Source organism: Conger conger, chromosome 1, assembly GCF_963514075.1.
Source record: "Conger conger chromosome 1, fConCon1.1, whole genome shotgun sequence".
Taxonomy (NCBI): Eukaryota; Metazoa; Chordata; class Actinopteri; order Anguilliformes; family Congridae; genus Conger; species Conger conger.
Window position 1 is genome coordinate 40,711,690 of NC_083760.1, and position 13,657 is coordinate 40,725,346.

General features: G+C 40.1%; 1 protein-coding gene across 3 annotated transcripts in view; it reads left to right on the forward strand.

Annotated features, from left to right (window-relative positions):
* The first annotated feature begins 424 nt into the window (after nucleotides 1-424).
* Nucleotides 425-13,657, forward strand: part of LOC133124295 (intersectin-2-like) — a 115,788-nt gene continuing 102,555 nt past the window's right edge. Inside the window, exons 1-6 of one of the 3 annotated variants that reach the window (XM_061235386.1) lie at nucleotides 425-533; nucleotides 648-704; nucleotides 9,843-9,935; nucleotides 10,646-10,709; nucleotides 12,238-12,404; nucleotides 13,081-13,171. In XM_061235386.1, the coding sequence (XP_061091370.1) occupies nucleotides 9,854-9,935; nucleotides 10,646-10,709; nucleotides 12,238-12,404; nucleotides 13,081-13,171 (404 nt within the window). In that variant the 5' untranslated portion in view covers nucleotides 425-533; nucleotides 648-704; nucleotides 9,843-9,853. Of the gene's footprint in view, nucleotides 705-9,842; nucleotides 9,936-10,645; nucleotides 10,710-12,237; nucleotides 12,405-13,080; nucleotides 13,172-13,657 lie in introns of all 3 variants that reach the window. The other 2 variants (XM_061235377.1, XM_061235367.1) reach the window with 2 other exon arrangements.

Consider the following 13,657-nt stretch of genomic DNA (forward strand, 5'->3'; position numbering starts at 1 on the left):
GACATGTAAGGATATTTTACTGCATAAAAACACATTTACAACACCTTTTTACCGCATTTAAAAATAAAAAAAACTTACGTGTCATCAAATATCTTACTACTATTAGCATCGTCATTGTTATAGTTATTTCAATTTTGATCATAATGAAACATTAAGCATATTCATTCAAGTATAACTTATTTTATCATACATTCTTATTCAATTCTAGAACTTATTCAATTCTAGATTCTAGAGTCCTAGAACTGAGATCCTGTGAGTGCTATCATACTTCAGCTTCGTAGATGGCGCTATTCCAAAAGAGTGTCTAAAAACCGAGCTCCTAAAACTCGTTAAGGTCCTGTGAGCCATCACATTCCAGCTTGGTAGTTTGGCATGCCCAAAAAAGCAATAAAAAACCGCTGTCCAAGAACTGCTCTGTCCTGACAGCGCTGTGACGTCATGGTTATGTGGGGTTGTAGAAATGTGCTTCTCCCCCCCCTCCTGCATCTCGAAGTGAGATGCCTCGCCACACCTGCGTACGTTCAGTCATTCAAGTGAGTTTGCAGCGTACGCTGAGAGAAAATCTTGTTTTTGGTCGTAACAAGTCGCTATCTATCTAGCTAGGTTTATCAAACTATTTCCTTGTTTACCGAGGACGTTTCTTGAAGGAGAACGTCTTTATCAACATTCGAAAGGATTAAAGACACCGTATCCGCTTCACTAAAGTAAGTACTGTTATAACGAATTCCTTTCTATTATAAACAGGGTTAAGATATAGAATTGAGAGAATTGTGAATTGTGGTTTCAGAATAAGACGTGCTCTTTAAAACTCGTTCAGCAGGTTGCTAAATTGGATTGGCGACTTCGGTTCAACTGTAGGACTTTAAGCAACAGAAAATGTATCGAGTGTTCAATTTCCATTTCGGGTTTTTAAAGGCGACCTTTGCTAAGGAGCCTCTTTACAATTTATCACGACGTTCAATAATGTATTATTCTCTATCGAAAACTAAAATGTAAAGTTTAAGCAAACCTGTTATGCTCTCTGTTGCGCTAATGGCTCAGTTAAATGACGTCTGGGTTTAAACCATGGAATGTACCTTTCTTGAGCGTTAAATATTCATCTTCTGTGCTTAGTTATATCAAAAAACATTCAATTGCGGTCAACGGACTGGTGGGGTTATATATTATCCTCAGGTAACTAAGTGTGTTTTGTAATCCTGTTGTGTTTTTCATCAATATAATCAATTGTTTTTATCCACGTTAAATCATTGATGATCAAATCAGACCATACCAGTTAAACTCATTTGTCTAAAATGGTACATGAATGTATTAATTTATAACATTTTCTTGTTAAAACCGTGTGGGAGTTGCAAAACTTCTGCTCGTGCATCACCTTTCACCAAGCAGTCATCTTACATCTTACAGGTTTTTCTATGATGACATGTAGGTCTAAGTTTAGTTTTTTCCTAAGAAAGCAGTTCTGTAGTTGGCATTAATGGTTATTTTGTTTTCATTTTCACATGCTGTTCTTGTGAGTGATAAATGGACAATACAAGCTTTCTTTTCAGCCCCTCCCCACAATTCCTTTTTCATCCTCAACTTTGCTTTGTCGATGAAATCAACTGTAATGCATAGTAGTTGAAGTGCCCTTTCTTGCAGTGTGGCTATACTTTTCTCAGATGATTCACCTGTCCTTTTTGTCTTTACTTGTCAGCCCTGCTGCCATTTCCCCATTGTTGTCAAACCTGAACAGGTTACATTCCTGAACTGATTTGTGGAGTGTCTCAACTGAACCTGTGAAGGAATCTGAAAATGTTTAGAAGGGAAATGGCCAGAGAAAGTAGTCATCTCATACAAGACTAGCTCCAAAACTTGTGAGCCCAGCTGCTTTAATTTTAATTACATTAGCCTACACTAGCCTACTTCCTAATATATTGTGTCCCAAACAGTTGATTGTGACCATTTTGAAATCTCATAATGTAGGCTAACAACAGGAAAATGCTTAAATTGATTCATTAGCATTGAAATCAATGCTATTTGCCAGCCATCTTGAAAGATGACAACAAATGTGTTATGATAAAATTTGATTGGTGAGTACAAACAATGTGCATTTTAGACGTAACGCATCCATAATGCGATGGTGTCAAATCCATAATGTTCAGCCAAGCCTCCGAAATTACATGGATATCAGACTTTCTGCCTTAAATTCAGAGTATTTATAAAATGTATTGTCTGCATAACGCAAGTTATTTATCACATTTTTTCTGACTTAACAATATATATACGTATATTTTTAAAAAATAATTGTAATTTAAAAGCCAATTGTACCTCGTCTGATTCAATTGGAGGTAGTAGTAGTAGTATTAGATACACCGCCCGTACCCCGTCCCACGGCGGCCCGAAGGAGAACGACACGCTTTCTTCAAGCCGTCTCGTCTCATGCCCCTTGCCGTGATTCCGAGGCGCCCGAGGTGCTTGTTGTGCGGCGATCTACTAACCCTGCCAAGTCCCTCCCTCTGGAGCAGCGAGCCAATTATTGCTGCCCCACGTGAGCTGGCCAAACAGGACTGAGAATCGAACCCCGGTGCCCGGTGTGCAACTGCAGCAAACTGCGACCGCGAGTCCGCTGTGTCTTAGCCTGTTGCGCCACCACGGCTCCCCTTAACAATATTTTTTAAATAATGTTTTGGCCCTTTCCCTCAGCCACCGATGGTGTTGGTCTTTACAAAATTTCTCCCATATCCGCTTGTATGAGTCCCATATGAACACTGCAATGTCATTCAACACAGAAAAAAGGTGTTGCACTTTGCATTGTGACCTGTGTGAAGTCTGCCAACACCAGGTTAAGGATGTGTGCCACCAGATTTGACAGCACCTGATTTGACTTCTCTGATGACAATGAGGAGAAGCCCTGGTATTTGCCCTGCATGTTTAGCTCCGTCAGTGGCATTGGCAATACATTTAGTCATGTCTATTTTGACATCTTCCAGAACCTGTGCCAGTAACTTCACAAATTGTTGTTCTATTACAGTCAACGACAGCAATGTCCGTTGAGCCTGATAGTGAAGACCCCGTTTACCAATTACTTTAATAATGTTGATCACATGCCCTCACACTGGATGCCTTTTTCAGATTTGCTTTTGGTGTGCTGACATTGGCTTTGACGTCAGTAAGCTTTCAATATCTGCTTTACTTGCTCCTAAGAAATATGCATTAGCACTTTCTCTGTGCGTGGCAGTTTGTTCATGTTCCTTAATTCTCAAATACATGTGAGACCCGGTATTCATGCTACCATTAGCAAACACACTGGTGTATGAGGATTTGGAAAAGGTTGACAGTAGGTCAACCACTTGTGATTTGACCCGTACTTGTGGTGAAATGTTTTGTGAGATTTCTGCACATCGTGTTTTGGATGTAAATTTAAAAAAATGTAAAAAGCAGTCCGGTTCTTTTGAATGAGGTCGTGTAAAAAAAAAAAAAAAAAAAAAAAAAAAAATTAAAATCTGTCTCTTCATTGCCTTCTGAGGCCTTGTCTCCCTTTTTTCTCTCTCTTTTTTCTTGCCCTCTCCCTTTCTGACTCTGCATCTGAATTTTCCAGATAACCAGTAATTGGCTGTATTCAATCAGTAAGACCATATAAGAGCGAAAAACATATTTATGCTTCAGTTACTTTTAAACTCTCTTGTTCAGTGGCACTGGCTGGTCGTCACACACCCCTGTCGCTGCAAAGACTTCCTCAAAACTACAGTCCCCCTACAGTCTGACTCGGATCAGTATATATTATTCATAGAGTACTGTGCAAAGGTTTTTAGGCAGGTGTTAAAAAAAATAAAGAAAATTCAGTAAAATAAGAATGCTTTCACAATGTTAAGTTATTTTTATCAATTAACAAATTGCATGAGCAGAAGAAGTGAATGAACAGAGAAAAAATCTAAATCAAATCAATATTTGGTGTGACCACCCTTTGCCTTCAGAGCAGCATCAATTCTTCTAGGTATACTTGCACACAATTTTTGAAGGAACTCGGCAGGTAGGTTGTTCCACACATCTTGGAGAACTAGTCACAGTTCTTCTGTGGATTTAGGCAGCCTCAAATGCTTCCGTCTCTTCTTGTAAACATTTTAGCAAATTTATAAAAAAAAAAGAACCTAAGAAATCACATGTACATAAGTATTCACAGCATTTGCCGTGAAGCTCAAAATTGAGCTCAGGTGCATCCTGTTTCCACTGATCAACCTTGAGATGTTTCTACAGCTTAATTGGAGTCCACCTGTGGTAAATTCAGTTGATTGGACATGATTTGAAAAGGCACACACCTGTCTATATAAGGTCACCCAGTTGACAGTGCATTTCGGAGCACAAACCAAGCATGAAGTCAAAGGAATTTTCTGTAGACCTCCGAGACAGGATTGTCTCGAGGCACAAATCTGGGGAAGGGTACAGAAATTTATGCTGCTTTGAAGGTCCCAATGAGCACAGTGGCCTCCATCATCCGTAAATGGAAGAAGTTTGGAACCACCAGGACTCTTCCTAGAGCTGGCCGCCTGTCTAAACTGAGCAATCAGGGGAGAAGGGCCTTAGTCAGGGAGGTGACCAAGAACCCAATGGTCTCTGTCAGAGCTCCAGCGTTCCTCTGTGGAGAGAGGAGAACCTTCCAGAAGGACAACCATCTCTGCAGCAATCCACCAATCAGGCCTGTATGGTACAGTGGCCAGACGGAAGCTACTCCTTAGTAAAAGGCACATGGCAGCCCGCCTGGAGTTTGCCAAAAGGCACATGAAGGACTCTCAGACCATGAGAAACAAAATTCTCTGGTCTGATGAGACAAAGATTGAACTCTGGTGTGAATGCCAGGCATCATGTTTGGAGGAAACCAGGCACCGCTCATCACCTGGCTAATACCATCCCTACAGTGAAGCATGGTGGTGGCAGCATCATGCTGTGGGGATGTTTTTCAGCGGCAGGAAGTGGGAGACTAGTCAGGATTGAGGGAAAGATGAATGCAGCAATGTACAGAGACATCCTGGATGAAAACCTGCTCCAGAGCGCTCTTGACCTCAGACTGGGGGGACGGTTCATCTTTCAGCAGGACAACGACCCGAAGCACAGAGCCAAGATATCAAAGGAGTGGCTTCAGGACAACTCTGTGAATGTCCTTGAGTGGCCCAGCCAGAGCCCATATTAAAGTTATAAGCAATATACTTATTTTGAACTTTTCTAGAGCATGATTTATTTCCTACATGTCAAATATCCTTTTTGGGACCACACATCTTGTATCACTCATCAACATAGCTTGCGCACAAACTCAATTTTGAAACTGGTGTTACGAATGCCTCTGTGCTGGTAAAATTAAGCCTATAAAAGTGCTGGCTGAAACTGTATTGCTCCTAATTAGCCATAATTTCCTAGAGATTCCTAACCTACAGTGTCGTGTGTGCTGTGGGCTAATGGAAAAAGACAAAAAACAAAAAGGGCACAGGAGACATCCACCATTTCCACAGGTGATTCATCTCTGTTGGGAGACGGCCCCCCCTATTCCTGCCAGGGCCAGCCCAATCCTCCTGCCTTCTGCAGCAGTGTGCTCTCCTCGAAAAAACCATGCAAAACAAAATCCTCGGGCGCGGATGAGAACCGTGGGATTCTACATGTAAAAAACCTGCCTCTCAGTCTCTCCCGACATGCGGCAGCATCAAACTATTTCCCCTAAGCAATCTCAACCGGCCTTCACCCAAACCCAATCTCTTTCGCGTTTCTACTCTCTCCCACATCAATTAGGAGGCCAACTTAAATCACCTGTGGAATAGACGTGTGTCTAGCTGCCCGACGCCACAGCAGCAGATGCCGAATCAAACAAAATAAAGGGAAAAACCTAAAGAAAACAAGGAGTCTCAATATTATGTGCAGTTCCTATTCCTAACGTGTGATTAATAGATCCAGATCCAGTCTATATTGTACAGTATAGAGTGTATATTGCTATGACCTCATATAGGTTTACTGTATGTCATTCTGGATAAAAGTATAGCAGCACATATATTGCATACTTTTGCACCAGTGGCGGATACTGGCCAGAATATTTGGTGAAGGAAACCTACCATCACCCCTGGTGAAAATGGAACCCATTGTCATGCTTAACCTGTTGATATTGATATCACACAGCCAGATATTGGCAGCCTGTTAAACAGGTTTAAATTGATAACCAATCACTATGGTCATTCCATTTACATTTAACTGCCTCCTCTTAAATGATCAGCACAAAACTGAATATTTGACAAGTAGTACTCATCACATTTATTAAGATAGATGATGTCATCTCACTGTCCATCACCTATGAATTCAATAGATAAGCAAAATAATGGAACATTGTAATCAGGTGTTGTATTGTAAAACACAAACACAACTGAGAGGACACGTATTGCACATACCTGAGTGCTACAATTGAGAGAAGATGGTTGATATGGACTTCTTACCATTTGTAACAGGATGACAGCATTCGTCTCAGATCCTTATGCTTAAAGTTCTTGGTGCTTTAATAGTATAGAGGATGCTGATTTGAAGTACCAGACATGTCATCTTTCTTGGACATGTTACATCAACATGTTAAATGTTTGTTATGATTTGTTCTGGATTGGACTGGCTAACACAGGGAACACATGGATATTGAGGTTAAATGTATGCATCCATATTACCCAGTAAGAATTTCTTTGGGCCTGGGAAAAGTTCCTACGCCGCATGTTGGAAACAATATTGACAGAATTTTATCTGAATCCTACACAGTGAATATGGCAAATTTGGTTGGCATCAATTAGCAATGTAATGATATGCCTATAAACTAATGTTCCTGGGATGCTAATCTAACCAGTTTCTACCTATTCCTACTTGTGTTATAAGAATTATAAGGACACGTATGGTGTCATCCTGTTACAAATGGTAAAATCTGACTCAACACTGACCTGTTGGGATGGATCATTAAGATTGTATCCATTATTTATATGCCATTATTGATGTGATTTTTTATTGATTCTCTTATTGGTTCTTTTTCATTCCATTTTATGGAAAGAAGACACATTTTTGAACAGAATTGGCATTGCGTCCCAAAAAGAAAAATATTTATTTCTGTAGCAGCAATAGGCTACTGTTTCTTTCAGAACAAATTGGTGGATATTGCCAAACATAGAAATATAATAAAGATAATTAGTTTTTAGTCTAACATTGTTTCTGGTTCTTTTCAACTTGCATCCTTCTACAGTCTTTAAACATGCCAAACTTAACCGTAATAAACTTTCATACACTGGTCGGGTGGCTTTTATTTTTCTATGCTATGCAATTCTTTTTAAATGATAGAAGCTGTCTTTACAGAGTAGGCCTTGAAATACCAGGTAATTGCAGTGCATTGCCAGTAACCAGCCACGTAAACATTCCATAACATCAACCGTTTCAAAAAAGTAACAAAACACTGCATATTTGAAGTCACTGACATTAAAAAAGTAACAAACAAAACAATGTCCACTGAAGGGGGAACGAGGAAATAATTCAACGGAAATAGGAATCATAGAATTTTTAAATGGCATGTAGATGGGAAAGGGACATTTATAAATAAAGTTAGTCGAGTTATAGTCTAATTTAATGTTTACCAAACTATTATGGAAAGACAAAAAGCTAGGGGAGTAATGTGAACAGAAGAGCAAGTTACCTCAAAAATAAAATTGATGAAGACATAGACATGTAATGTAGACTCACCGTGTTCCAAATGCCAAGTTAGCCCATGATGTTACAAACAGTGCAACTTTCATGAAGAATAAATAAGAAATTAGCCTAATTCCAGTGACAGTGTGGTGGGAAAGCTGTTGCTGTTCAGAACACAGCGTGTCTACCTTAGCTCATTTGTTTAACTGACAACTTGGAATTCTGATGTACGCTCAGTAATCCACCGCCGGAAAGTGGCATTCTTTTATCGCCTTTTAACAGTATGTGCTCTTTACACAAGGATCTTCACTTACTCTCACAGATGTCATTTTCTTCCAGTTCCAAAATTCAAATGAAATGCATGTAGCCAAATTAGTTCGCTAATAGGCTAACATTAACGTTGAGTTAGCTAACTTAGCTCAAGTCTTTTTCTAGACTTTGAATGATCTTTGAATTTAAAAATGATAATAATCATAAAAATCTAAGCTGAACTATGTACAATAATATATACAACACAGACAACACCTCAACCAATTGCTATAATAATCACTTTAACTCACTATCTCTCTCAATCTCAATTCTCAATACGATACACAAGCCCTTTACAACCCCCCCCAAAAAAAAAAAAAAAAAAACTAAACAAATGGCGGAGCAAGTGCCGACTGTGTTGTTCTGGTTAGTTAGACTTTGTAAATCATCTTGTCGAGGATGTCCACAAGAGCGCACATGATTAGAAGACATTAGTGAAGAATGCTTCACGGGTGGGCTTAAAAATGTTTCATGAATCCACAAATATCCAATCAATGCCTTTTATGTCTACGTTCATAAAAATGAATTATACACATTGGTAGTAGCTAGACTAGTTAGGCTAGTTGAACAAGACAGACTAATTTGTCATAGTGCTAGCTACCTGGGTAACACAATTTGGATAACACTAATTATGAAATGGGACATATTAGACAATGTTAGGCTTTGCCGTTAGTGTTGGCCATATCAAGCTATAGCTAGTTTTCTAATGTAGCTAGACATGAGTTGGCCACAAAGGTCCTGTTGAAAATATAACCCCAGATCACATCCGATATGAGTTAGCTAGCTAATTTTACATTGAGCTACAGTCCATGAGACTGTCTAAAGTGGACAATACTAGCCTACTATCAGTGTCATCTACTGCCTGCTCGCGATGTTTATGTCCGTTTTATAACAATGTTCAATTATCCCAATTTGTGTTTGCATGTGTCTCTCTTAAGTATATGGGTTGAAATGTAGAATATTGAGGTCTAATAAAAATACTTGTACAGTCCTGAAATTAGTAAAAGCACATATATTTCTGAATTTCCCAGAGAATGAGTGGTCTTGTGACGGGATCTGTTGGATTGAAATTGAGTTATTTGCACAAATCATAATTGTTTAAGAGTATCCATAACAGACAAATTGCGCAACGTATCAATACCGGTAGTTGCCAAGCCTGAAATAGCATTGAGATTGGTTTTGAAACAGATGAGACATTGAGGTTCAAAATGTACTATTTTGAATGGAAGTGCCAACCAACACATACATACTCTGGCTGCTTTATTAGGTAGACCTGTACACCAGCCTTTTAATGCAAATATTTTATCAGCCAATCATGTGGCTTTAACTAAATGCACTAAAGCATGCAGGTCAAGAGGTTCAGCTGTTTTTCAGTCAGAATAGGGAAGGAATGTGATTGAAGTGACTTGATGGAATGATTGTTGGTGCCTGGTGGTTTGAGTATCCCAGATAATCTCCTGGGATTTTCATTCACAACAGTCTCTACAGTTTGCAGAAAATGGTGTGAAAAACAAAAAACATCGAGTGACCTGCAGTTCTGCAGGCAAAAACCCCTTGTTAATGAGAGTGGTTAGAGGAGAGGGGCCAGACAGGTCGAAGCTAACAGAAAGGTAATGCAAATATGCATGCATTACAACAGTGGTATGCAGAAGAAGAGCATCTCTGAACACACAGTGTATTGTCATTGCTCTTTGTGTTTTCAAATGGTACTACTGCTGGTGACAAAACAGCCAAACCTTTGTGAAATATACGCATGGTTTTCATGTCATTTTGACATTTGAGAGTCACAAGTCATCACTATCACTCATTTTCACTCTCCTTTGGTCAGATTTTCTCTCTCCCCAATCTCTGACTCTGTCTTTTTTTTCTAGGTGGTCACAGAATGTGGGCCATTTCTCCAGAGGAGAGGGACAAATATGACAAACAGTTTGGTACCCTCTCGCCAGCTCAGGGTTACGTTTTGGGTACGTACCATATTTCCAATGGGAAAACACTACATTAGGAATCACCTGGGGCAATACTTTGAATTTGCCATGCCGTTTTTGAAGTAAACTACCTATCAATATTCCATCCATCCATCCATTATCTGAACCCGCTTATCCTGATCAGGGTCGCAGGGGGGCTGGAGCCTATCCCAGCATACATTGGGCGAAAGGCAGGAATACACCCTGGACAGGTCGCCAGTCTATCTCAGGGCACACACACCATTCACTCACACACTCATACCTACGGGCAATTTAGACTCTCCAATCAGCCTAACGTGCATGTCTTTGGACTGTGGGAGGAAACCGGAGTACCCAGAGGAAACCCACGCAGACACGGGGAGAACATGCAAACTCCGCACAGAGAGGCCCCGGCCGACGGGGATTCGAACCCAGGACCTCCTTGCTGTGAGGCGGCAGTGCTACCCACTGCACCATCCGTGCCGCCCCTATCAATATTCTTAAGAGACAAATGTATTTAATTAACTTTCTACAATAATATACCTTTCACTGGCTTTCTTTACCAGCTAATCTCATATTTTCAAGCAACCTGCAAGCATTTGTCCAGATTTTCAGCAGTCTGAGGGACTTTGTGTATGTGCCCACATTTGACAGATAGGAGTGCTTTAGAGAAACTGTGATGATGCAGCTGTTCTGATGTTTTTAAACCCATGATGTCCCTGTTCCCACAGGAGACCAGGCACGCAAATTCTTCCTGCTGTCCGGCCTCCCTGCTGATGTTCTGGCCAAAATCTGGTGAACTATTTTTCTTTTTGTGCAGACACCGCCAAATTCAGGTCGCTCACTCAGGCATTCGTGCAGTTGTTCACTCGGAAGCTGTTTCATAAGTTGCTTTCAGCCAAGTGGCACTTACCGACAAGCTCCTGCTACGCGAGTACCGCACCATGTACTGGTTAGAAAAATTGCTTTTAAGGTCATTTAAATTTGCTGTAGCAGCGAGCAAGATAAATGTCACATGGCTGAACACATGTTAAATAATTAATGCCTATTTCTCAAGATGACAACCTAGACTGGAAGCAGGCCAAACTTTCTTCAGTAAATGGTGATTCCAGCAGAGACCCTCCGTTGCCAGTATCTCAACACTGGAAATTATGGATCATTTTTTCCTGGTTCTCCACATCACTCCAAAGTCATGTTGTCCCCAGTGTTGAGTTTCTGGATAATGTGATGCATTCAAAGCTTGATAAGTGCTGCAAGTTATTTTTAGCGATTTATTTATAGTTATGAAGGTAGGCAGTCAGGGGAAAGGCTACCCTGTAGCCTAAGTAGCTATTATGACCAACTAACTAACTATAGCTAACTAAGAAACACTCTTGGCATTTCACAGTGCTTCGGTTTAAACAGCAAGGCATTGAGATTTGCTTTGAGTGATGCAAAAGCCACAGAAAATAGATGGTTAATAAATATTTTACCAATTAAGTCTATCCTTAATTGGTAAAATAAAAACAATAAAATTGGCCCTGGTCCTTATCTTTGTTGTGCAGGTAGCAGTTGAAATTTCCCTCTAGGGTCTTTCTAGCGTCTGCCAAATGCCATTAATGTAATGTAAAATCCTTTGCAAAGAAACGTAGCCTATCCCTTCTCTGCGCAACTCACTGGCTTTAATGTGTTATTTTCAGATGAGAAATGTTACACAAGCACCCATATGCATTTGAATGCTATGTTAGTAACCTAAATACCAAAAATGCTGACATCTGATGAATGTGTTTTCATATTTTATACAGTTGAAGGCATACAATGAAAAATTTCACCTTTAAAATGTTATTAAACAAACATACTCAGTCATTGCTAGGGATGGGGATTGTTGCCTTGTAGCAACCCTAATATAGCAGCTGGCAAGAAGCTGTCACTAGCTTCTGAGCACCATAAGCTTCACAGCTACTTTGTCACATGCTGTTTGTTGGGAGCATGACAGTGTGTTTAGGAGTTAACTATTGTTCGCTATTATTGTACATTATGTCAGCAGAAAGTTGCAGTAGTGCAGGCGGTACAGTACCATTGCTTGGACAACGAGTTGAGTTGGTGGTAGGGTTGCCACCTGTGCTGGTTTAGCCAGGCTTGTCCTTCTTTTTAATATTTTAACCAGCAATCGGTGTGCAAAACACCAGTGTGTTTTTCCTAGATAAGCGAGGCAAATGGCGCACAAAACATGACCGTATAACTCATGTCTGAACAATCATAATAGTTTTCATAATTACTAATTTCTGACTTCTGGAATATGCAAGAAATAATGGTAGGTATCATGATGTTGTGTGCTTTTCAGGGCACTGGCAGACTTGAACAAAGATGGGAAGATGGACCGTCTGGAGTTCTCGATAGCCATGAAGTTAATCAAGCTGAAGTTGCAGGGCCACGGTTTGCCTTCTACTGTGCCACTTATCATGATGCAGTCAACCACAGTGTCCTCCACTGTGCCCTCATCACACATTAGTAAGTCACCATGTTTATGACAATGTCACCTCATGGATCATGGGAGACACAGTAGACTAGATTGGCTTGCAGTCCAAAAAAGGGCCTCACAGTCTGGCGTGAAATGCCAGCTGTGGCTGGCCGCCATGCATAGTGATCTGTAAGCCAAAGATGTTAGTTTCAGTTAGCTGGGATGATGGTGTCTCATCATGCTACAGCAGTCTTCGCTCATCAGTAAGGTGCCGCTGGTCACCTTAAGGTGATCGACCATCTCCCAACACGCAGTCTCCCAACATTGTTCTTGAATGTTTTCAGATGGAGCATAAAACCATTAAACCTTCTTTATCATAACAGAAATACAATATTTTTTAAATTCTATTTTCGGCCCTTCCCCTCAGCCAAGTATGATAATGTGTATGAACATTTTTTTATCATGCAAGAAGAGTAATTTTGTCATTTCGTGTCCAAATGTCACATCGATAATGCTGGAATTGCCCTTAACTTAATCTCTGGGTTTAAAGTCTTCTTGTGTCATCAGCTAGACACAAGCGCTGAAAATAACTGGACTCCCTCCTCATTTTTTAATATCAAAGGCAGTAGGAAAAGAGCTGGGTTATTGCCCACTGAGGCCCAGGGTAGTGTATGTGTGCTCTACACGTAGGACCTGGATCTAACCTGAGTGTGTTTATTGCTTCAGCACCACCCAACTCTTCCTCCTCCTTGCCCCTTGGGATCAATGGAACTGAGATGACCAATCTGCAGCCTCGACTGGACTTGGGGTCAAACAGGTAAGAGTCTGAGTCTTTAAGAGGGTTTTGTTGAGGATATACCTCAATTTCTTACACAGGGCACCAAATTAATTCAAGCAAGTTCAATTAAATTAATTATACATTCACAGTTTATCTTAATATCATAATAATTTCAGTTGATGCCATCTGCTATATCACAAACGTAATATTACTATAGACTACCTTAAAAAATATAAAAGCATGTTTATTGAACATAAAGTACTGAAACGCAAAGCGCAATTCACAACCATAATGTGTTTGTGTGTGTATGCTGGCATTTATGGAATTATTTAATAGCCGTCTTACGGTTTCCATCTGTAATCAAAAGAGAATCCACAAAATCTGATACAAATTATGAATAATGTTTTATATAAATAGGCCAAAAATGTACATGGTATAGCACTTTTCACTGTCACAAACACACTTTACACTTTAGTAACATAGACGATAATTTAATGTATCAGCCCTAAGCCCCCAATAGCATGT